The sequence below is a fragment of the Nicotiana tomentosiformis genome, chromosome 9 (assembly GCF_000390325.3).
Source record: "Nicotiana tomentosiformis chromosome 9, ASM39032v3, whole genome shotgun sequence".
Lineage (NCBI taxonomy): Eukaryota > Viridiplantae > Streptophyta > Magnoliopsida > Solanales > Solanaceae > Nicotiana > Nicotiana tomentosiformis.
In genome coordinates this window covers 23,085,338-23,108,880 of record NC_090820.1, presented here as the reverse complement: position 1 = coordinate 23,108,880, position 23,543 = coordinate 23,085,338, and the positions used below count along the sequence as shown (strand labels likewise).

General features: G+C 34.8%; 2 protein-coding genes across 2 annotated transcripts; one reads left to right on the top strand and one right to left on the bottom strand.

Moving 5' to 3' along the window:
- The first annotated feature begins 998 nt into the window (after positions 1-998).
- LOC104109028 (NADH dehydrogenase [ubiquinone] 1 alpha subcomplex subunit 13-B) lies at positions 999-5,861 on the top strand. The gene is made up of 3 exons (XM_009618207.4): positions 999-1,361; positions 5,178-5,249; positions 5,351-5,861. The coding sequence occupies exons 1-3, from the start codon at positions 1,147-1,149 to the stop codon at positions 5,493-5,495; spliced, it is 432 nt and encodes a 143-aa protein (XP_009616502.1). The 5' UTR covers positions 999-1,146; the 3' UTR covers positions 5,496-5,861.
- A 721-nt stretch (positions 5,862-6,582) lies between these two features.
- Positions 6,583-10,502, bottom strand: LOC104109027 (probable E3 ubiquitin ligase complex SCF subunit sconB). The gene is made up of 4 exons (XM_009618206.4): positions 10,053-10,502; positions 7,768-7,872; positions 7,597-7,653; positions 6,583-7,122 (listed from the first exon to the last, which is right to left on the bottom strand). The coding sequence occupies exons 1-4, from the start codon at positions 10,371-10,373 to the stop codon at positions 6,793-6,795; spliced, it is 813 nt and encodes a 270-aa protein (XP_009616501.1). The 5' UTR covers positions 10,374-10,502; the 3' UTR covers positions 6,583-6,792.
- Positions 10,503-23,543: the final 13,041 nt, after the last annotated feature.

Sequence of the window (23,543 nt, the reverse complement as noted above, 5' to 3'; positions counted from 1 at the left end):
TTGGTGTAGGATTTGTTGTAGGAATATGCCTAAGTTTGCGACATCCCCATTTGTCTTCAAGAGGATCTTCTAGTAGAAAGTGTGGTGGAGTTGGCAAAAAGGTGATATTGCTGCCCATCATTTCCATTCCAAAATGTGCTAGTCTATCAGCTAATGTGTTCAGCTCCATGTAAGTGTGGATTATGGCCGTATCACTTAATGTCTGGATTAAGGATCTGCAATCATTAAGCAAGTGTGAGTGTATTGTGAATGTACTAGTAAGCATGCTAATTACCTATTTAGCGTCCGTGTGGATTTGCAATAGTGTGAGGTTGTGAGCTGTTGCTAGTTGCACTTGCGAACTTGTTATAATTTGATAAAAGTGACATTAGGATCATGTTGGGCATAAAATTCCAATGGACTAAGAGCTGTTTGGCCCAGCTTTTGGGAGGCCGAAAAGCAATTTTTTTGGGTCAAGAAATGTACTTCTTGAAATTTTGAGATTTTTATCAAGGGGAGAAGTGCTTTTGAGCAACCAAAGCAAAGTTTTTGTTGGAAGAAATTACAAATTCTAACTTCCTATAAGAAGCAGAAGCTAAAAATTAAATTTTCAAGACAAATATTTTTATAGTAAATTTATATTTTAAATTATCCTTGTTAATTTAATTTTTTATTGTTTGTTTTTGCTATCATGTTATTTTCTTTTTATTTCCACTGTAATGCTTGAAATAATTTGCACGTAATCCCTAAATTTTATTTGAAAATTAAACACATTCTTTTCGTCTGATATATTATTTCATTATTAAAAAGATTTAGCCAAATACCATCTGTTTCTATGAATCTCTATTACTAGCAAAAACTTTCTTATGTAATTTTGTCAATCACTATATTTCAAAGAAAAAATTCTTTCTAAAATCTTCATTAAAAAGATTATTTCAAAATAAGCAAATTTTACGATCACTTAGGCAGTGAGCATTCACAATATCACCCGCAGAGGCAAGCCACATGGCAAACTTTTATTGGTTAATATCCCCACCCCGGGCCCACAGTACCATTCATCTCTCTTCTCTCAACCATTTCCACATCGCAGTATTTCTCCATTGTTCCAAACCCTCAAAACAGCTCCCAAAAAACAGTGTTCTAAATCACACAGTAGAGGAAACAAAAATGACGGAGGCAATGATAAGGAAGAAAGCCGGAATGGCTAGTGTGAAAGACATGCCTTTATTGCAAGACGGTCCACCACCGGGCGGTTTTGCACCGGTTCGATTCGCTCGTCGAATCCCTAACACCGGTCCAAGTGCTTTGGCTATTTTCCTTACTGCTTTTGGTGCTTTCTCTTGGGGTATGTACCAAGTCGGCGTTGGAAACAAGAAGCGTAGGTATGAAACAATTTTTTTATTTTGTGAAATAAAAAGAAAACCATTTGGGTATGTTTATTTTGTCTTGATTTGATCTGGGCGTCTCTTGATTTTTGTTGATTATGTGAAAGTTTGTTCCTTTTGAGGTATGTACCAAGTTGGAATTGGAAATAAGAAGTGTAGATATGTTGTTTTTTGTGGAAAAAGCCTTTTGGGTGTGTTTATTTTGTCTTGATTTGAGCTGGGTGTATCTTAATTTTTGTTGATTATGTGAAAGTTGTTCCTTTCGAGGTATGTACCAAGTTGGCATAGGAAATAAGAGGCGTAGGTGTGAATTTCTTGTTTTTTTTTGGTCAAAAGAATTCATTTGGTGTGCTTATTTTGTCTTAATTTGAGGTGGATGTGTTTATTTTGTGATTCTTCGTGAACCTTAAAAATGTTATTAAATTTGTGTGCATTGGTTGATTTGAGCTAAGAGTTTTGTTCTTTTTCGTTCAATTTGTTTGATAAAGGTAGTGAAATTTGACACTTTGTTTGAATTGGTAAGTGAATTATATTGAAGAAAAGGTTAAACATACGCTGATTCTGTTAAAAAGTGTATAATTAGGTTGTGATTCATGTTGAGAACGATATCGTGTTTTGAATTCAAGAACGGTAAAAGACAGAGTTGAAATCGGTCATGATCTAGGCTTTTGATCTCTGCTGGTGGTTGCAAATCTTTTTTTTCCCCATGAGTTTCTTATCTGTGCTGCTTTGTTTTGGTACTTGGTACTGGAATAATGAGGGTAGTTTTGAGGGACGATGTTAAATTTCGTGTCCAAACTGTGACATTGTGAGTGTGGAATAGGTTGTCTTTAGTATTAGAATAGATAAGATGGTGCTCGACATGCGTTCAAGTGCTCTTTTGTTGATCAAATTTTCCCATGGTGCCTGCTTCTGCTCTGTGAGTCAGGTTTTAGACCTTTAATCTGTATAAGCCAGCAAGAATGATAGATTACAGAAGATTCATTAATCTTGTGGAAGACTAAACTAGTTATTTGGATGAGGGGGAAACGGACTGGCTTAACCCAGGATGCTTTTGTCTTTGAAGAAACTCTCATGAACTTTACATGAAGTAGGCTGAGCTATAGAAATGTCAAGCATTGGAAACATACCATTTTATTTCATAAAGACATTTAGAAGTAAATATCGTTTGCTACTTAAAGAATTTGGTTCCTTACACCTATTTAGTTCCCCAGCTCAGAAAGTTCTCGGCAAAACTGTTTTGATTAGTTGAAGCTAGTTTATGGTGTGTTGATTATCTGATCAGCATATTCAAGCTAGTACATAATGTGGCATGTTGACTGTGATTGTCCCTCATACTCTCACAGGTCTTAGAAATCAGGATCCTCACGGTAGGTGGAATTTTTTTTGCTTCAACTCCAAGGGGTATTCTGGATTTTCAGAACTTTTGAGTTGTTTTGGTTAGTTCAATTGATTGTATTATCTTGAATTAAAAAAAGTTCAATGGAATGTATTATTCTCCTTAACACATTCTGGTTCTTCTAGAATCTGCATGAGATGGACCTTTGGTTAGCACATTCACATATAGTAAACATCTCTAGCCAATCATATGTCCCCATACCATTTTTATGTTCAAATCATTGAACTAAATGTATTCCATCCTTAAATACTTCCTAGATCGGAGTCTTCTCTGGGATAGACAAACCCCAGCCATTGTCTTGGAGCAGCTTGCAGTGACTATAGATCTTATAGATATGAATTTGGCCAATGAAGACTCCTCTGCTAATAGGAAAACCTTTGAGGTTCCTTCTCCAAAAAAAAAAAAAAAAAATAATATTCTTTTTTGATAAAAAAAAAGCCTTTGAGGTAATTGCATATCAGTTTTCGTGTTATGGCCTTTTCAGTTGTGTATTTTCTGAAGAAGAATACTTGGTGAACTGCCTAGGGTAGTTAGGAATTTTAGTGATCTACTCTGGTCATCGAGAACCCAATGTCCAGCAGCCAATGTCCAAGGCCATACCTTAACTGCATTCTCGTGTCCAATCTGAAATTTTATTCTCACTCAAGTGGTATTCTAGCGGAGATATTGAATAAGGAATAGGAGAAGGGTCGAAGACTTGAACATGGAGACACCATAGAGGCATAGACCAGATAAGTTCCAGAGAAGAGTTGGATTGCAAGAATTGGATAGACTCATAGCCAAGCAAGTAAGCCCTTTTCTCTAGCATGAGTATTATGACTTTCTCTAGTGAAACATAAAGACTGTTTGGTGCTCCAAGGGCTATGAAACTTAGTGAGTATGAGAGTATTATTAGGTTCCTAGAATCAGTAGAAAATAAATACTCCTAATAAATGCCTACCTTTTGTTGTCTGTTTTAACATTTGTTTGTTTTCTTTTTTGGGGGGAGTGGGTAGGTGGCACTATTTTAAAATCTTCTACTGTGAAAGATTATGATTATCGTCCAGGAAGAAGTCTACTGACACTGAAACCAATAACTTCAAGACTGTGACATCGAAAACTGGAATAAAATTAGTGAATTGATGATAATCTCCTCCTAATGCAAAAGATAATCTCCCAGCATAGTGTCGTACTTCCCTATGTCAAAGTTAGCTTTTAGCCAGGATCAATTTTCTTTAGCTAATTTGTGATGCATTTACTGCCTTCGACTCAATTATTTTGTCCTGTCTAGACTATGCTTTTCTTTAAATCCTTGTTCATCTGTAGTTTATGTCTATTTAGCAAGAATAGCCAGCAGCCAACGTCCCATCCTCCTCCTTCTCAAGGCCCTAAAATTATGGAAATCCTGAATGGTATGAGCACATTTGGATATTTTTCCATGTAAAATGACCATCTAGGCACTGGAATCTTACTTTTCTAAGTTAGAAGTTATATATTGGTGAGGACAAACCCTGAAGAAGTATTTCTTGACTTTTCCAGAAACAGCCTCCTTTTTTCTTTTCCATTCTTAGTGCTTAGGAACTAGTTGAAATCTTTATATAGTCCCTCCAGGGACATCCAATTAACGACACAGAGAACATTATCATAATAAATCCTTAACGAGAACCATTATGCAGATTCTGGCTATATTTGGCAAATGGTATAATGAAGGACTGCAGGCTTTAGATCCGAGGTCAGTGTGAACCCCTATATGTGCCTCAGTCTAGATGAGCCAAAGTTATGGCTGCATTCGTGGAAGCTAAACTGGGAAAGTGGGTGACTTAGGATTTTATAATAGGAAGCAACTGAGCTTCACTTAAGAATTTGTTCTGTTTGATGAGTTATTTTTTGCGATCTCCAAGAGGATTTATCATGCTTCCTTTTTTGTTTGGAGGATTACAAAATTTAATTAGGGATTTATCACGTTCCCTTTTTTATTTTAATTGGAGATGTCATTTATAGTTTGAAGTTGAGTCAAGTCAACAATTCATTTCTCTTACCAGATCTAGGCACATCATTGATGTTATGTTATCCGTCTCCTAGTATCTAGTCCCGAGCATTGGTTAATGGTATGATTGTAGTCCTATTATGGTCTTGTCCAGTTCTCACCTCATCAGCTAGCGTTTGGAGTTGCATCAGGTCTATGGTCCATTTTTTCTTAGCAGCTTAAAGTTAATGAGATCATTAATTAGTTATGGTCTGAGAAATTAGGACCCTGAGCTCTCTGATACAGTGTTTCTTGGAGGGACTTGGAAAACTTGTTTAAACTAGGATGTTCCTAAAACTCCCTTCTATGTATTGGAAGACGTGCTCTCGTAGCTCAGTGGTTCTGAAATCAACGACGACCACAAATTTGCTTAAAATAAGGTTTTGATGATATTTGCATTATTATGTAGGGTAATAAAGGAAGAAAAATATGCTGCTCGCAGGGCTATCTTGCCCATGCTTCAAGCTGAAGAGGATGAAAGGTTAGCTGCTTTAATTATTTTTTTCCCATTTCAGGCTCATGTTTACTTATTCTAGTCTGGCCCTGTTTTTGTTTATGCTATTGCTTTCTTTGCTTATTCAGATTCGTTAAAGAGTGGAAGAAGTATCTTGAAGAAGAGGCGAGAATCATGAAGGATGTTCCCGGTTGGAAAGTTGGTGAAAGTGTTTACAACTCTGGGAAATGGATGCCTCCAGCAACCGGAGAGCTTCGTCCTGATGTCTGGTAATATGTTGGCAGGAGACGACGAAAACTGCTTTGTTTCAGTGGAGTTCATACTTTCCTTTGGATTTCTTTCCTCATCGGAATAAAATGTATCTGCAAAATCTGTGCAAATGTTTAGAATGAAGTTACACTATTTGCTTTAACGCGGTTAGCGTTCTCCCTCCTATCTCATGGAAGTTAGGATAATCAGAGACGATGCTAGTTCCATGTTCTCTCAATGTTTCTATATTTTCAGATTTTCTTTTCAGTTACTGGGAAATGTTTCCTTAACCCCTTTTCCAGTTACCCCGACATAGCAAGAGGCCAAATCTAGCAGTGGCTATTGTTGGATGTTTCTGATATTGAGCTATACTAAAGATTGTTTTCCTAATTACTATTGCTTTGATTTCTTAATTCCTTTTCAACTTTTTAATAGTATCTGCAACCCCTCAATGGTGAAAGCTAATAATTTCAGACTAACACAAAGAAACGATGAATTTCTATTTGTTCACCAAAACAATTAAGATTAATTGAGTTGTTCAAGTATTACTTGAACAAAAGTATAATTGTGGTAACTTATCTGATATCCTCTTTACATAATTAGAAGAAATTTTGATAATCCAAACTAAATAGACCTCCAGATACCCAATTTCAAGGCGATGAAAAAAGTATTAGATACATTTTTATCACTTATGAAAAAATCTTAGAAAGTAGCAACAATTAAAACTTGGAAGACTTAGTAGGCGTTTGGACATAAGAATTGTAAAATTCGAAAAAATGGTGAAAATTATTTTTAAGTGAAAATGATATTTAAAATTTAGAGTTGTGTTGGACATAAATTTCAGTTTGAGTTGTTTTTTAAATTTTGTGAGTGATTTGAGTAAAAATTTGAAAAATAACTTTTTGCAGTTTTTCAAATTTTCGAAAATTTCCAAAATGCATCTTCAAGTGAAAATTGAAAATTTTGCAGTTTTTCAAATTTTAGAAAATTTTCAAAATGCATGTTAAAGTGAAAATTGAAAATTTTATGAACAAACGTTGATTTCGGGAAAAAACAAAATTTTTTTGGAAAAATCTTCAACCAAATTGTATGTCCAAACGGGCCCTTAATATCAAGAAATTGTAATTAAAAGAAGCCCAAAACTCAACATCATGTCTAAAGAGTACATTGCAAAAGGACTGGTAGTCTTCCATTCACAGCCCTATAATTTCCAAACTGCACCTAAGAAACACAAACTCTATTGAAATTAACACAATACAAAGCAAGCACTTCCATAGTTTTGCTTCAAAAAAGCACATATTATTACATTCAAAAGCAGAGGCTAGTAAAGTAGAAACAAAGGTCCTGTTCCATCTTCTTTGTCAGCATCAGGGATGCTCCTATAGATACGCAAGTTGTTAGAGATTTCCCAGCTCCAATCGTTCTTCCTTGTCACATACATCGGTGGCCAACGGTTAATCCTCACATAGTGTTGTCGTATTTTTCCATCTGCAAGCAAGCTAGTTACTATGGAGTAGCAAGACTCATGACCGCCCCATACCTTGTCATCTGGTTCTGCAGTCTGACTTCCATCTGGAAGGAAATAACGGCGCATGGGAGGTCCTGTCCCGTTCCAGTAGGGGTCGAGCATTCGCCAATATTCCGGGGCTGCCTGAGGAGTCTTTATTAGGTTGCATTTCACATAATGATTATGCTAATGTCCTAACCCTATGACAGGAAACTAGGGAAAGGAAGAGAAGCCCTATGAAACTGACCAGGGACAGTAATAAAGCAGTAGATATTTTTGCGAAGAACAAGCAGTGGAAAGAAATGACTAAAGAAAGTAACCATTTTAATTTCTTACCAACCACTTGCAAAGCTACGCAAAGTGACCGATCCCTCTTGTAATTAAGTTATTGTGCTTGCCACAGAGGAGATCATAAAAAATTGGATGTTTGGACAGCAGTTGCACAGATTTATGTGTTCTCAAGCACGTACAAGTTCTACTAACTCAATTTGGTGCGAGCTGCATCCATGCATGACATATATGGGGTTGGATAATGCCTAGTCATAGAGTTCAAATTAGTAAGTTAATCCAGGTAACACTTAGAAAGGATAAATATGAAATAAGCATTTCAATTCATACCTCGGTGAAATGGAACTCCCACGCATGATCACATAAATCCTCCTTTGTTACTCGCTTCTAAGATACATGATGTATGAAAAAGAAGTTGGTTAATGAACCAAAAAGAATAATAATTAAGAGAATGATTTTGTATATGCTAGTGCTAAAGACCGAGAGAATAGTAATACTCACACGTTCACCATCCATTACCGACAATGAGTAAGCAGCCAACTTTGACAATCCATTCATTTTCGCTACCCGAGGTAAATGTGCTTTGTCATGCCATAATTCATCGCACTACAGAGAGATGCACAAGAAGTCATTGATCTTGCAGAGAATTTGTAATTAAATGTGCACATGACGTGATCTATTCTTAGTCTTAAATAGACATTTTACGAGAGCAGATGGCAAACGATAACATCAATTTACAGAAGATGAACTCCGGATTATTAACATGTAACAGGAGGAACAACAAATACTGAGCAAAGCTTATATCACTTTTCAGGAACTTAGATGGACCCAAGACAAAAAAGGGATCACATTGTTCTAATTCTTCCTAACACAGTAACGTGTCGCAAATGGAAACTCTCCAAACTAAGATTGCTAATCTTCAATCAGTATTCTGGAACAAGGCTCTCAAGGCAATGGGAATTGCAATAACCAATGCCGAGAAGCAAAAGCTGCGCTGGTTAAAACCCGCAACTCAAGTACTACAATTAGTTAAAGCAACTCGAACTCCCCAAAAGGAGAGTAGAAACTCATGGGTAATGAGTCGTGATTTTCTATGAGAACATTTCAGATTTATGTGCTCCATAGCAGACTATAACCCAGTCATGATTGTGACGTACGAAGTAGCTTGCTCGCACTTCAATTGATCGAGTCCAACCCACAAACATAGGTCACAAAAGTAACCCTACCACCAAAGCTGAAGTAGATGAACTCACACCAAGTGTTATAGTTGGGGTTCGAATCTAGGGTCTCAAATTGTTATTCCCATACCTTAACCACTAGATCGTTCTTTTGGGACATCCCGATCATAGTTTTTCAACCCACTAGAGAGAAAGGTACTTCATTTCGGGCTGATTGTTGGCAAAGAGGAACTCAACCCCCCCAACACCTGGTTCATAGCCACATTAATCTTCTCAGCTTTAAGAAGGCCATATACCAAACTAAAACCTTTGCCTTGCTAAGAGCCTAATTAGATTGTATTGGCAGCATATGCTTTATATGATTCGTGATGCAATAAAGCAGATTCCTTTTCAACTTTTTGCCAACTGGCTGATTGAATTTTCGCTAACCTAGGAAAATCCGTCCCCGGTATTGTAATTATCAACCTAGGAGAGCTCAATGTGTATCCTTTACAGAGCTAAATTCCCAGATCAAATGGGCAAGGAGAAGCACCAAGACTATGTTTTTTCATATAATTTTGCACTGTCTTACAAGCAGAGACGGTCAAAAGAAGATTTTAACGTTCTTCATCAATAAAAGAAGATTTAATCTAAAGAAAGCTCTTCAAAAAATCCATGTTGCAGTACCTCATAAAGCAATTAAGAGCAAGAAACAAAAGAGACAATTGATCTTCAACAATTTATCGTCTTCCCAATAAACCAACTAGAAAAATGGCCAGAGGACAACCTACAAACAAAAATTGACCCACCAATAATCCAATTGTTAGCTACTCCTAAAATTGCCAAAATACTAAAAGGTCATACTTTGATATAGCAATTTTTGTAAGACAAATACAATAACAACAACAATAACAACAAACTCAGCATAATCCCACAAGTAGGGTCTGGGCAGGGTAGTGTGAACGCTGACCTTACCCTACCTGGAAAGGTAGAGAAGCTGTTTACGATATACCCTCGACTCAAGATTTTGTAAAACAAGTAGTAAATTAATAAAAGCAACTTTATACCAACCACAGGACACAAAGCATAACAAAATTAGAGAGCTCTTAACCCAGTCTTAAAGCAAAAAATTGCCTAAGTATTGACATGAAATGAACCTAAAAGGTAAATATACTGTTTTCGATAGACCCTCGGCTCAAGATTTTGTAAAACAAGCAGTAAATCAATAAAAGCAACTTTACACCAACCACATGTGTTGTTTACGACAGACTCTCGGCTCAAGATTTTGTAAAACTAGTAGTAAATCAATAAAAAAAACTTTATACCAACCACATGACACAGCATAACCAAAATTAGAGAGCTCTTAACCCAGTCTTGAAGCAAAAAATTGCCCAAGTATTGACATGAAATGAACCTAAAAGGTAGAGATGTTGTTTACGACTCGGCTCAAGATTTTGTAAAACAAGTAGTAAATCAAAAAAAGCAACTTTAACCAACCACAGGACACAAAGCATAACAAAATTAGAGAGCTCTTAAACCAGTCTTACAGCAAAAAATTGCCTAAGTAATTGACATGAAATGAAGCCTAATGTGGTGTAATAAGCATAAGAAAGAAGATAAAGATCAAACCTTTGAGCTCCAAATGTTATCAGAAGAAGCAACAGCACGCCAACCGCGTGACACAAGGAGAGAAAGTGCCACGCTGCGTGCGTCAAGACAGCTCAAAATCATCAACATAATATCTGATCCAAGTAAAATTAGTGGATCTCTCATCAAATTATCACCCTTTTCTTCACTAATTATTCTCTGTTGATTCCTCTTCTTCTCCTTCTTCTTCTTCTTTTTCACTTTCTCTTCAACTCCATCCTCAAAAATTCCACCTTTATCATCAGAAGAGCAAAACCCATCTTCAAAATATTCTTTACTACAGGAGCTTTTGGGTTCTGTCATTTGAAAATATAATGAGTAAAAAGGTGTCTAGAAAATCAAGAATCTTGAGATGAGATGATCACTTTCTTATAGAGGCCTTTTCGTTTGGCCTCTAAATGGGATGACAAAGCGTCGACGGATATGTATACTTTTCTGGGGCGGTGGGTTTGGTATTTGTTTGGGTATTTGTGTTGGGGGTGGGGGAGTTAGTTGTGAAAGAACGCGCCAGTCAACGTTTACGTGTTCCTTTTTTGTTTTTGGGTTAAATCACAAAGACATGAACTATAAAAATTTTATTCTATTCCAAAATTAATATATTTTTTTATATATAAAAATAATTTAATTTTAATTTTTTTTATATTCTAACAAAATAATTTAAAGCCACACATATTTTTATGAATTATTTTAAACTAGAAATTTTAAAAATTAATTTTTTCTTGACTTTCGTATCCAATCAAATAAAATTTCATAATCGGTTTGGATATTTTGAATTTCGATTTTCGGATTTAAGATATTATGATCCAAATAAATTTGGATTGGATCAGATTTTTTAAGTTTAATTTCGAATTAATCGGTTTGGATATTTCAAATTTCGATTTTGAACCTATAGTTGATGTGTTTCTACTTCTTACAAAATTGAACATCCAAATGAAGTATTCATGTTAAATTACCTAAGTAGTTCCTCATCCTTACCGCAATCACACAAATAAAGTATTCATACAAGTAAAGAAATCATTATCAAGGAAATGTAATAACAAGGTTGGTATGAATTAGTAGTAGTAAAATCATGTCCAAATTGAATATATTTTGACAGTAACTGTAACGACCCGACCATTCGTTTTAAAAGTTGTAGCCCTATTTCCCTATTTTGCTGCTCATTCTGTACCTTATAACTGATATATGACTTGCCTGAGTAATTGATTTAGGTCCGATGAGGTTTTGGAATGAATTGGAACATTTAGTTCCAAGTTTTTAAAGCTCAAGTTCAAATAGTGACCGTATGTCGACTTATGTGCAAACGACCTCGGAATAGAATTTTGATGATTCCAACAGCTCCGTATGGTAATTTTTGGACTTAAGAGCGTGTTCAGAATTTTATTTGGAAGTCCGTAGTTAAATTAGGCTTGAAATGGCTAAAATAGGAATTTAAGTTTGAAAGTTTGACCGGGGAGTTGACTTTTTGATATCGGGGTCAGAATCCAGTTCCGAAAATTTTTATAGTTCCGTTATGTCATTTATGACTTGTGTGCAAAATTTGAGGTTAATCGGACTTGATTTGATAGGTTTCGACATCGAATGTAGAAGTTAGAATTTCTAAGTTTTTATTAAGCTTGAATTGGGGTGTGATTTGTGATATTAGCGTTGTTTGATGTGATTTGAGGTTTCAAATAAGTTCGTATGATGTTTTAAGACTTGTTGGTGTATTTGGTTGAGGTCTCGAGGGTCTCGGGTGAGTTTGATGGTTATTGGATCAAAAGTTGGACTTAAACAGCTGTTGCAAAAGCTGCTGCAATTTTCTAATGTCAGAAATCGAGCCCAGGATCGAGGGCAAGGGTCGATGGTCAGGATCGAAACCATGGTCGAGGGCCATGATCGAGGGCCAGGATTGAAGCCATGATCGAGGCCCAGGATCGAGGCAGGATTGAGGGCAGCCTGGGCAGAACTGTAAGTTATAAAGCAGGGGACTTCGTCCCATTTTCCATTTTTGACAAATTGGAGCTTGGGGAGAGGCGATTTTTGGGAGATTTTTTAGAGAAAATATCGGGGTAAGTGTTCTTAACTTAATTTTGGTTAGATTACCCGAATCCATCATTGTTTTTACCATTTAATTAGTGTTTTGAGATTTAAATTTGGAATTTTTTAGAAATCTCATAGAAACGAATTTTTGAGATTTCGGTGTCGATTCAGAGTCGGATTTGAGTGAAACTAGTATGGTTGGACTCGTAATTGAATGTGTTGTCAGATTTTATGAGTTTCGCCGGATTTCGAGACGTGGGTCCCACATGCGATTTTTGAGCTAATTTCGGATTTTATTGAAAAATATAGTATTTTCTTATGAAATTGATTCCTATAATTTTTGTTGGCTGTATCGAATTATTTTGGCTAGATTCGAGCCATTTAGAGTTGGATAATCGAGGAAAAGGCCTACTAGTGAATTAAATTAGAGCAAGTCGAAGTAAGTGACTTGTCTAACCTTGTGTGAGACAAATTTTTCCTAGGATTGGTATTGATGTGATAATTGTAATGTGATGAAAGTCATGTACACGAGGTGACGAGTGTGTACACGGGCTAAATGTGAAAGATTATATTTTAAAATTGTGTAGATCACTGTTGCATATTAATTAAATTATTTTATCTTGTTATATTCTTCATCATTGATTTGATTTATATACTTTAAATTTGCTTGACCTTCTCCTGCTAATTGTTTTTACCTGTTTAGCTGAAACTTGATTTCTTTTATTCTGTGCATTATTTGAAGGTGTAATTTCTTTAATTTAAATATTATTAATATGAAGTGTTTGATATTTTAAATTTAAAATTGAGGCAAAGTATTAAATTTTTTTAAATATTATTTTTGCTGAGTTATTTATTCCCGAATATTTTGTGAGATTTTGTACTCATTGTGATTGAGCCGTGAGCTCCATGTTGTGGAAAATATTGTTGATGTTGTTTATTTTGGCAAATTAAATTATTTTGGCACTTGAGGTGCAAATTATGATATATTGTGATATTGATACGCATGCGGTGGTATAAAGTCTGGATGTTGAAACGCATGCGGTGAGATAAGGGTGGCTTGATACGCGTGGCTAGTAGGGAAACTACTAGAAGTCATGCGGTGTGAGGGTGGCTAAAATGCGGGATGCTATTTCGGAAAAAATATTTTTCTTTAAAATTAAATGTGAAGGCTCCCGCGATGATATAAGAAAATGAGATATTGTGAATTTATTTATGATTTGGGACTACGAGGCGGTACCTCGGGAGTGCCCTTGTTGATATTGATTTATGGCCGTAGTTGCCTTTGATTTTTGTTGTGATTTTCTTAAAGTTGAAAAGAATTCTGTTTTATTTCCACGAAGTATTATTTGCCATTATTTTGCGTAGTTAATTGGTGACATACTATTTACTTGATTCATTTCCATTGTCATTTTATTTTATTATATTGTTAAACATTTCACCTTGTCTTTTATTATTTCAGTAGGGCCTGACCTGACCTCGTCACTACTCTAACAAGGTTAGACTTGGCACTTACTGGGTACCGCTGTGGTGTACTCATACTACGCTTTTGCACATCTTTTTATGCAGATCCAAGTATATCCTATCAGTTCAGAAATCAGTGAGCTACCCGTGTACGGAGACTTCGAGGTATATCTGCCAGCGTCCGCAGACTCCAGAGTCCCCTTCTATCATTATTATGCTGCTTCCTTATTTTTATTTAGACCCTGATATATAGATACATTGAGGATAAATTTTTAGAAGCTTGTGACTTATTTCTACCGGGTTTTAGGAGTTATAATTATGTGAGTTTGCAGATTTATTTATTTCATATTTCCATTGTTATTCCGTATTGATAGACTTACCTAGTCTTAGAGACTAGGTGCCATCACTACATCCTACAGAGGGAATTTGGGGTCGTGACAATAACTTGATAATTAATACTTAATAAATATATGAGATAATGTCTAATGTGCAAGGTATTGAATTATTCCTAATAGCATATGGATAATGAACTAACATCTAATGGGTAGCATTAAATATAAGTATAATGTATTTAATATTTTTGGATATTCAAAAAATTTAAAGTACTAAATCCAATATCCAATCCAAAATACAAAAAAATTAAAAATTAAATTCGAAATTCAATATGTAATCCGAACGAAAAATTAAAAAATTCGGGTTTCGATTTGAATTTCGAATTTGCCAAAATTATGCCTACCCCTAATTTTTACGCCATTATTATGTGCTAAACGTATAAATATTTACGAGATGTAAAACAAAAAATACACACACAAAAGTATAGTTGAAATAAAATAATAAACGTAACTAAATGAAGTATAACATATAATATGGATATAATGCTTATGTCCATACTTGCTCTTTATGTTCGTCTGTATCTGGTTCAATTTCATGATCTAAGAAAAACAAATATGTTACGTATTTGTTTCACTTAATAAATTCTACTATTTATATCTATATCTATATTTACTCTATATACTATCTAATAAGAGAGCGTTAGCAGACAGCTGAACGACATGGGTGCTTAGGATTTAAGGGGCATTAATGAATTTTTGATTTAATATGTGCTTCCTCCTCGGAGGATCGTAAGCAAGCATGTTTGACCAACAACCGAATACTCTTTTCTGATGTCAGGTGGACAAGTGAAGAAGGTTCATCCCAACTTTATGGCACGTGGCATATGTCAGTTGTGACAATGCTACGGTGAAAGAATCATGGTAACCATTCGAGCTAACGAAATTAGTAATATTACCCGTGAAAGTATTGAATAATATAATAGAGAAGTAAAAATCATAAATATCGGTACCGTATTTTAAGTAGGCGACGATATTGCTCGTATTCACGATCTTGATGAAGTAATGACAGGTGAATTAGTCGAATTTGAAGAGGATACAATAGGCATTACTCTAAATTTGGAATCAAATAATGTTGATATTGTATTAATGGACGATAATTTGTTGATACAAGAAGAAAGTTTTGTAAAAGCAACGGGAAAAATTATTGAGATACCCATGAGTGAGCCTTATTTGGGTCGTAAATGCTCTGACTAAACCTATTGATGGTAGAGGTGAAATTTTAGCTTCTGGATTTTGATTAATCGAATCTGCCGCCCTAGGTATTATTTCATGCCGTTCCGTATATGAGCCTCTTTAAACCGGGCTTGCTGCTATTGATTCGATGATCCCTATAGGATGTGATAGTCCGATCCTTTGTAGGAACTACCCGTAATAACGAACTTACAAAATAAATCTGTTTATCTCGAAGAGATTCGTCATTCGTGACCCTGCTCCACCTTAATTGTTATTTGACACAGCTTGCTTTCCCGAGGAGTCTTCAGCATCCGTGCTTTCGCTTTTTTTCATTACAAAATTTTTAGAGTAAAATGATGTACATTAAAATTAACAAAGTACTCAGTAAAATTAGCAAATTAGAAAGCATAAGTCACATAACGAGCATATTGTCTAACTGCGTGATTCGCTTTATAAAATTCATTATATAATTTTGGAAGTGTCTGGAGATGGATATACCAATTTAAATGTGTAAACATTTTTTGTCTTAATTTATTATGTAATATTAAAAGTAAGAACAAGCAAAATATTAACTATTATAAACAAGTAACTAAATGTATTCTACACCACAAATTATTTGCATAAAACTAATCCTTAAATATTACTATGCAATTTCAATTTGTATGCCAAATCCGTAGGTATTTGTATGGATTTCAAACCAATTGAATCCTCATGATAATTTTAGATGTGAGGCAAAAAAAATGTAGGTGCACTTATTAATACATACAGTTTTAATTTAGGCACTTAATGCGAAAAAAGATAGCGTCGAACTAGCACTTCTTTAGAAAAATTATTTTCTATATTTTTCATTTTTGTTTAACCTACTTCTTCCAAAGTTTTTCTTGATAACGATTCACGAGTACATAATATAAGGAAAAAATTATTATGAAGAGGAAATGAAACATTTTTATTTCTTGTTTTTTTTTAAACTTTCATATGGGTTCAACATTTGCCTTTTAAGTTTTGTGGAGATTGGACATTCATATTAGTATAATTTAACATGTTGTATTTTGTGATTTTGAAATATTTGAAGATGAAGCTTAAAATATGAATTTCATTATAATGAAAAACACACGATAAAGGATAACATTTAGGTTGAGTTACGTTCATGCAATAAAACTGTGAATTTATAAAATTTAATTGTGACAAATAGTGGTGCTCGATTGTTTTGTCTTAAAACCAAACAAGGAATGAAGAATTGCCATAGAGACAACTTAAATAACTACTCCTTCCGTTTCAATTTAGATGAGGTAGTTTGACCCGACACAGAGTTTAAGAAAAAAAAAAAGACTTTTGAAACTTGTGATCTTAAAAGCTTAAGGGGTAAAAGCTTTATGGGGCCATGACATTTGTGTGATTATAAAACTTCTCATTAAGGGTAAAATAAAGAGTTTAAAGTTAAATTATTTTCAAATTTAGAAATGTATCATTTATTTTGGAATAAATTAAAAAAAAAATCTCATCTAATTTGAAACGGAGGAAGTACATATTAGATAGACTAATACATGAATTAATGAACAAATTTGCAGCAAATGAGACAATATTAACAAAATACAACTTCAATACTCCAGTTTGTAACAATGCAAGTGAAAGATAAAGTTGTTCGAAAAAATAATACTAACAACTCAAAATACTCCAGAAATATCAATGGATAAGGATGAAAAAGATTACATCAAATAAAGAATTCAACAAATAACTTTATTATTTGGAGTTTATATAGTGATAATTGAATATTGATGTTTAATTCCAGCATAAATTAAATATGAAATCAAATGGTTAACTCTGAATAAATCTGCATGTAAAAGTTCCATCTTAAATATAATATATTAATTAAGTGACCACTGACAATGAGTGCTCTTTAGAGAATAATTGCAATATTACACTTAAAAAATTATTTTACAATTACATGTTGGACCAATGCTGAGCATGGGCCACACACCTCATCTAGTTGGATGAATAAAAGAGACTTTGCCACAACTACATGACGTGTCTCTTTACAGTTTGCAATCGTTAGTTATAAACTCACGTGTACATTTTATAGCCTTCTAGGTGTACGTCAGCGATATATATAACTCTGAGTTGAGGTTTATCAATAAGAGATTTTATTTTTTTAATTAAAATTTAAAGATTATGAGTTTGAGATTTTAATTCTTTGAAGTTATCAGATTTTAAATTAATATAAATAAATATAAGATTTAAATTAAAGCTATTGAATTGATCGGATTATATTGAAAATTTATTAGGGGGCACCACATCTAACGTAGCTACTACTAGTAATACTTTTGTTTGTAGTATGAGCAACCTGAGCACCATACTACATTAAAAATAAAGATAAGAAAGACATTAATTAAGAAAGCATATACAAATCTTTTTTTTTTGGCAGTCAGTATTAATCTACATTTTAACTTTTGGTTGATTAATTTCCAAACCCCTAAAGTGGGTGATGATTTCCATTTTTCATGTCTTTGGTCGTACTCGTTTTTATTGTCATTTTTGGTTGGGTTCTGCTAAAACACAATTTTTTGATGTTTTCAACAAACAAGTTAATTTCTGAAGGTTGTGGAAGAATAAATGGCAATGGGAATGATTATGAATGTTTTTGGAGAGTGCAAGAAGATGGATATTTCTTTACTCCTTGTTTATCCGAAAAATTGGATAGAGTTAAATTTGTGTATGGTTCTAAAGATTTGTGATATAATTTGATACAAATCGTATAGAGAAATAGAAATACGTGTATTCTTGACTATGAGAATGAGAATAGCGAGCAAGAAGAACGAATAAGATAAAATGAAATAAACATAAAAGGATATCTTTCAATATGAGAAGAAATCTTTTCTTTACAATCTGAGAACCTCCCTTGTGCTTACAATCATTCCCCCATTTATAGTAGATGGATCTTATTTTATTTATAATAAAAAATATATAGTGGAGAACCCATGATGAATTGTCTCTTCCTCGATTCCTGCCAAGATTCTCTCCCCTAGTGTGGTTGCAACGGCTCCTGTCTCCAAGCCCGATACTGGCTTGAGCTCGGTATTGGGTCGATCCCTCGGCCTTGGTTCGAGTTCGACATTCGGAGTGAGTGTCAATCGGTCTGTGCATCTCCGACAACCTTCACGTTGCCTTGCAGTTCGATTTGGTCATCGGCTTGATAATGATATCGAGCCGATTCCTCGATCGGTCTCGGAGCTCGAGGCTTGTTTGTACTATCCTCAGAACTCGTCTCGAGTCCTCACTTCGATCGCTTACCATTCGAACTCGATCAAACGTACGGAGGCCGAAATCTATTTCGACCGTATACAGATAGTCCCCTCGTTTCTCAGGAAGAATGTGGTGAGAAGCGATATGATTTTCGACGGCTCGATCAGATTATAAGCTGACGTTTTCACTGGGCTCGATCATGACGTATGTGATAGATGTCCCATCGATTCGGTTTTACCAAGGCATTTAATGTGTCAGACGGTGGTCGGCCACCTCTGATATTGAACCGTCATTGCTTCAATTTATAAATAGCCTTTCCTTCCATCATTCATACTTTACGTCTTCAATCTTCCAATTTTTCTAAGTTCCTTTTCGTCTCTTCTGAGTTTTCTGCCTGTAAATCTGTGAGTTTTACTGCAAACTCTTTCTTAAAACACCAAATACTTCCGTTCTTTGTTCACGAAATTTTAAATGGCAAAAACGTCTAAAACTATTCCGCACAAAGAGACCGCTTCTTCATCTCGACCTGCTGGTGGCGAGGATGTGGAAGAGCCCCGCCCTGAGGAATTCGTTCCGGTAGGGTGTTCGACTGTAGGCGATTTTAAAATTGAAAAGCCTTCTCCGATACCGGGTCGGTGTGAGCCGATGTTGAGGTATCAATGTTCAATTACCGAAAAAGTTCTAGATAAAGTCATACAAGAATGCAACTGGGATAATAAACTCGTAGTAATCCCATCGCCCGATGAATCAATTACTACCCATCTTAAGTATTTACACTTATCTTTTCACGCTGGGACCTTTAGACCCTGTCATCGTTACCTTTTGTAAGAGGTACGATGTGACCCTCGGCCAAATTCACCCTTCCTTTTGGAGGATAGTGATTCTTTTTCGATTTTTCTCGAGCAAGGTCGAGGGTCGTATCTTCACACTCGATCATCTTATGCGCCTTTACAGTCCCCGACTTTATCGAGGAGGGTTGATCAAGCTTGCTCGCCGAGCAACCAAAGCGCCATTCACGAGCATAGACGAGACCCGGGATCGGGGTTGGATAGGGCATTTTGTTCGAATCAAAACCTCGGACCTGATCCCTGCCGATGACTTGCCATTTCCCGAGAAATAGAATATGAGCTGTGAGTGAACGTTTCTCTTTGCCCGTTTTGATTTTGTGATTGCCTTTTATTTTGTTGATCCATTTTTCTTTCCTTATCACAGCCGTAGATCGAATGCCGAAACCGATCCCGGATCTTAGACAATGGGTCGAAAGTCTGGTGTTGTAGAGACCGTACTCCGAGCGTGCTTGGGTCGAATTATTAAAGGGTCGATGGAAGGCCCGCAGTCATGGTAAATTCTTTTGTCGATTTGTCTCTTCATCGGTTTGTATAGTAAATCTCCCTCTTCCCTTTTGTAGGACTCAGTAAAGATGTAGTCATGAGGCCCCCATCTGGTAGCGAAGAAGTTCCTGTCTTGAAGCAGGTAAAAGAAAGGAAGAGAAAAGACGTATCGGGCTCCCCGTGCTCGGAGAAGAAGAAACCGGCTAAGAGATCTCGAAAGTCGAAGGGGGGCTCTGATATTATGACTTCGGAAGTGGACCGCCATTTAAGGGACGAGCCCGAATTAGGATAGGAGAATTTAGCCTGCGTACGGGCTAATGTTGTGATTCAACAGTCTTCTAATTTGGTGGAAGCAAATCAGGGAACCTTGGCCATAATCCCAGAATAAGAAGAAGCCAAGATTATCCCTTCTCGAATTAAGATGATTGAAAGGGACACCGAGGGTGGATCTTCTCGGGCAGTAGAAGATATTTCAAGGGATGAGTTTGGGATAGTTGACATTGGCGGATCCCCTCAGATTTTGGATGCCATGATTCGAGAGGCCGTCATGTTGGAGGATCGGTCCTATGAGGGTGTCACACCTCTTTTTTCCCGCAACCCTTATTACGAGGTTGAGTTAGAAGAGTTTTTCCAATTAAAATGACGATTTGAAAAGGGATTACTTATTATTTAGAGTCGCCACTTGGAATTGAGTTTTGGTGTTCCAAGTGACCTTTTATTTGAATCCCTCATCAAATGGAAGGTTTGACTCCTAATTTATGGTCTACGAAAACAGAAGACTGAGTAAGGAATTCTGTTGACCGAGGGAAAGGTGTGAGGCACCCCTCGAGTCCCGTGGTTCTAGCAGGGTCGCTTTTGTTGACTTATGTCCGGCTTAAATCAATTCTTGGCTATTCTTGTATTTTTATTGATTATGGTTTGCCTATTACCACTTAACTAATTATTTTATTAATTGTTTTGACCTAGATGCGGTATGCACACAAGGTATTTATTTGAAATTGAATGTTAAACCAAGGTATGGAATGTACACATGGTTAAACATAATTATTATAAATTTAAAGGTATCAAGGGAATGCGTACATGATCCTTTTATTATTTAAGCATATCAATCCAAGGTTAGGGTATGAACACATGGGTTAATATTGTATTTAGAATATTTAAATTATTTTATCTCTTTTAGATTCGAGATATTTAATTGTACATTTTTATTATATTTTTTTCTTTTACTTGTTGGAACGAGTCTTGAATTAGTTCGTGGATCATTTCGCTCCCTCACAATAATTTTGTTTTTACCACTCTAATTATTTTAGTTCTTGCAGCAGGCTTACCAAACAAGCTATAATATTTGAACAATTAAATATCCTCAACCATTAATCTATCATAAAGAAAAACAGTGGATAACCAATATGAAGTAATTAAATATGATATGAAATCATTCTTTTACAAAGGCACACGTCGATATAAGCAACTACCAAATTTAAATATCAATATTATGAAAAATATAGAACTTAAAACTTACATTCTTCTAAAAAAAATTTAATTATTATTTATCTAAAATTGAAGCCTAAATACAATCTGTGACTAAAACAAATAAACTTGCACTAAATAATACAATCAGTTCGTCAAAAATCAAATATAAAATCTTTTGACTCAATATTTTTAATTCGTTAAATCTATTTGACAATAAGTATATTACCAATACAAACTAATTTCAAAAACCAATGCCTTAACAGAGACAAAGGTTGAATTTTATATTTAGAAGATGTAAAAATAAATATATTAAATAACATGACCAAACTTAATAGATTTACCAACGGAATTCTTACAAAATTGCCAGCCTACTAAACTTGATTGATAAAAGTCATTTGACCAATTCACTGCCTTATTAAAATAATTTGACCAATCTAATAAAATTGATTAATACCACCACCCTAAATTGGATTTACTAATTCAAACAAGACCGAGCTTTACAAACTATATAGACTTAACTAATTAAGAATAACATGCTAACTCTCACTGTATCTTGCCTCCAAATTCATGAATTAGTATAAAAGTATTTTTAATATATTAAATATTGCATACAAAGAGGAATAACAAACTGTAGCCACTTTTCTCTATCTGGTATTCTTACCAGAGAAAAAGAAAAGATGGCAAAAAATAAAAAAAATAATTCTAACAAAAAACTTACAAACAAATTAAAGGAAATTTTCAGACTTTAAGAAGACATAGATCTCATATATCATGTTTAAACTATACAGAGGAGATTGAGTGTTACCTTTTTTTGTAAGATTTCACAATAAAAAAATTATTTACACTCTGCTGAATTGAACCCGCGAACTTAAAACCACGAAGGATACTTTGATTTTTGACTCCGAACCTAATAAGTTCGCCAAACAGTTTAACTCCAAGTAATTTTCACTCTAAAAGAACAATGCTAGTTTTTCTTAGTTGCTGATTTTTTTCGCTCTCCGATCCCCTCATACTCCTCCCTTTTATTTCTTTATATAAATTAATGGGATTATGCATTCAAAGAAATGAGTGTTGGTGAGATTGTGTGTGTATGTGATGTCATGTGTATGTGAGTGGCGTGAAAGTTAGGGAGTGTGGGATGAGAGACGTGAGGCTTGTGGGATTTTTGGGAGGTTAAAGATTTGAGATTAGTGATTAAATTAGGATCTTTTCTCCATTTTGTTTTGTTCAGAGAAAAAAAAAAGAAAATATAAAGATAAGAACATTAATTACCTATTTTTAGACTAATACAAACATATACTTGGACTATGATTTAAATAACACTAAAAATAGATTAAAAGTTACTAGTTTACTTATTAAGATCCTAATTTAAAAAAAAACATATTTTTTTTGTAAATTTTCATCTATTTAAAAATAGGAACAAAACACATACTCTAAGAACGTGCAATATTTTTTATAATTTTTAATTCTTCTCAAATAAAACCTATAAAGTAAGCTAAAAGTTTAAAATATCAAGATTAGATCTAAAAGAAATATTTATACTAAAATAGTATAGAATTCAGGTGTGGTAAAAAATTAGTTGTTCATAGCATGCCCCTCTTTGCTTGGAAACATGAAGAGTTTTCAGGCAAAGAAAATGAACAAGGTGACTGATTTTTGACCTCACTATTATTTGAGAAGGAAAAAAAGATAAAAGAAAAAGATGCGACCGAGCCTTGGTTTTAGGCATCCTACATATCCCAGGTTATAAGGGAATCAGGTCACGTGTGGTTCAAGTGAAAAATGACTGATAGAGTATGCTTAGATGGAGAGTCGAGCGAAGTTCCGTCGAGGTTCCGATCCGCGGTTCCTACTATTATATCAAAATGAAAAGAAAATTACATACTCTTAAAATCTAAGAGTTACAAAACTTCTATCTAAATGACATGTGGAGTCTTGTCTTAATTCTTGACTTGCTTTCCCCATTGACTTTAGACTGAAACTTGATGCTCTCGATGCAACAAACTATGAAATATTCTCCCGGGCTTGATTCTTGATCAGATGATGAGAAGATGGATCTTGAAACCCTATGTCTCCGCATGCATTACGTCAGAGCTGCTCACGGATGGTATTGGGATCAAACATTCCACTTTATGTAGCAAGAGCTGGAATCTTATTTTTGCACATCCAATCCGTGCTTTGCAGAAAAACCTGCAAGCCATCAGAAACATACAAAACGAACAAAAATTTTCTGCCCCAGTTTGCACAAGAAATTTTTTGTGAGTTATTGAAAATAAAATAAACTATCTTTCTATTGAAAAATAAAGAATTGAAAAAGAAATGAGATTTTATTTTATTTTATATTTTATAATATTTTATAATAGGGATTATCGTACCCTATATTAACA

What these genes read in the sequence shown, in the direction of transcription:
- LOC104109028 (XM_009618207.4), top strand. Translation starts at nt 1,147, where the DNA reads ATGACGGAGGCAATGATAAGGAAGAAAGCCGGAATGGCTAGTGTGAAA. An exon ending in GTTGGAAACAAGAAGCGTAG is followed by an intron (nt 1,362 to 5,177) that starts GTATGAAACAAT and finishes ATTATTATGTAG; the next exon opens with GGTAATAAAGGAAGAAAAAT. An exon ending in CAAGCTGAAGAGGATGAAAG is followed by an intron (nt 5,250 to 5,350) that starts GTTAGCTGCTTT and finishes TTGCTTATTCAG; the next exon opens with ATTCGTTAAAGAGTGGAAGA.
- LOC104109027 (XM_009618206.4), bottom strand. Translation starts at nt 10,373, where the DNA reads ATGACAGAACCCAAAAGCTCCTGTAGTAAAGAATATTTTGAAGATGGG. An exon ending in ATAACATTTGGAGCTCAAAG is followed by an intron (nt 7,873 to 10,052) that starts GTTTGATCTTTA and finishes ATCTCTCTGTAG; the next exon opens with TGCGATGAATTATGGCATGA. An exon ending in GGGAGTTCCATTTCACCGAG is followed by an intron (nt 7,123 to 7,596) that starts GTATGAATTGAA and finishes AAGACTCCTCAG; the next exon opens with GCAGCCCCGGAATATTGGCG.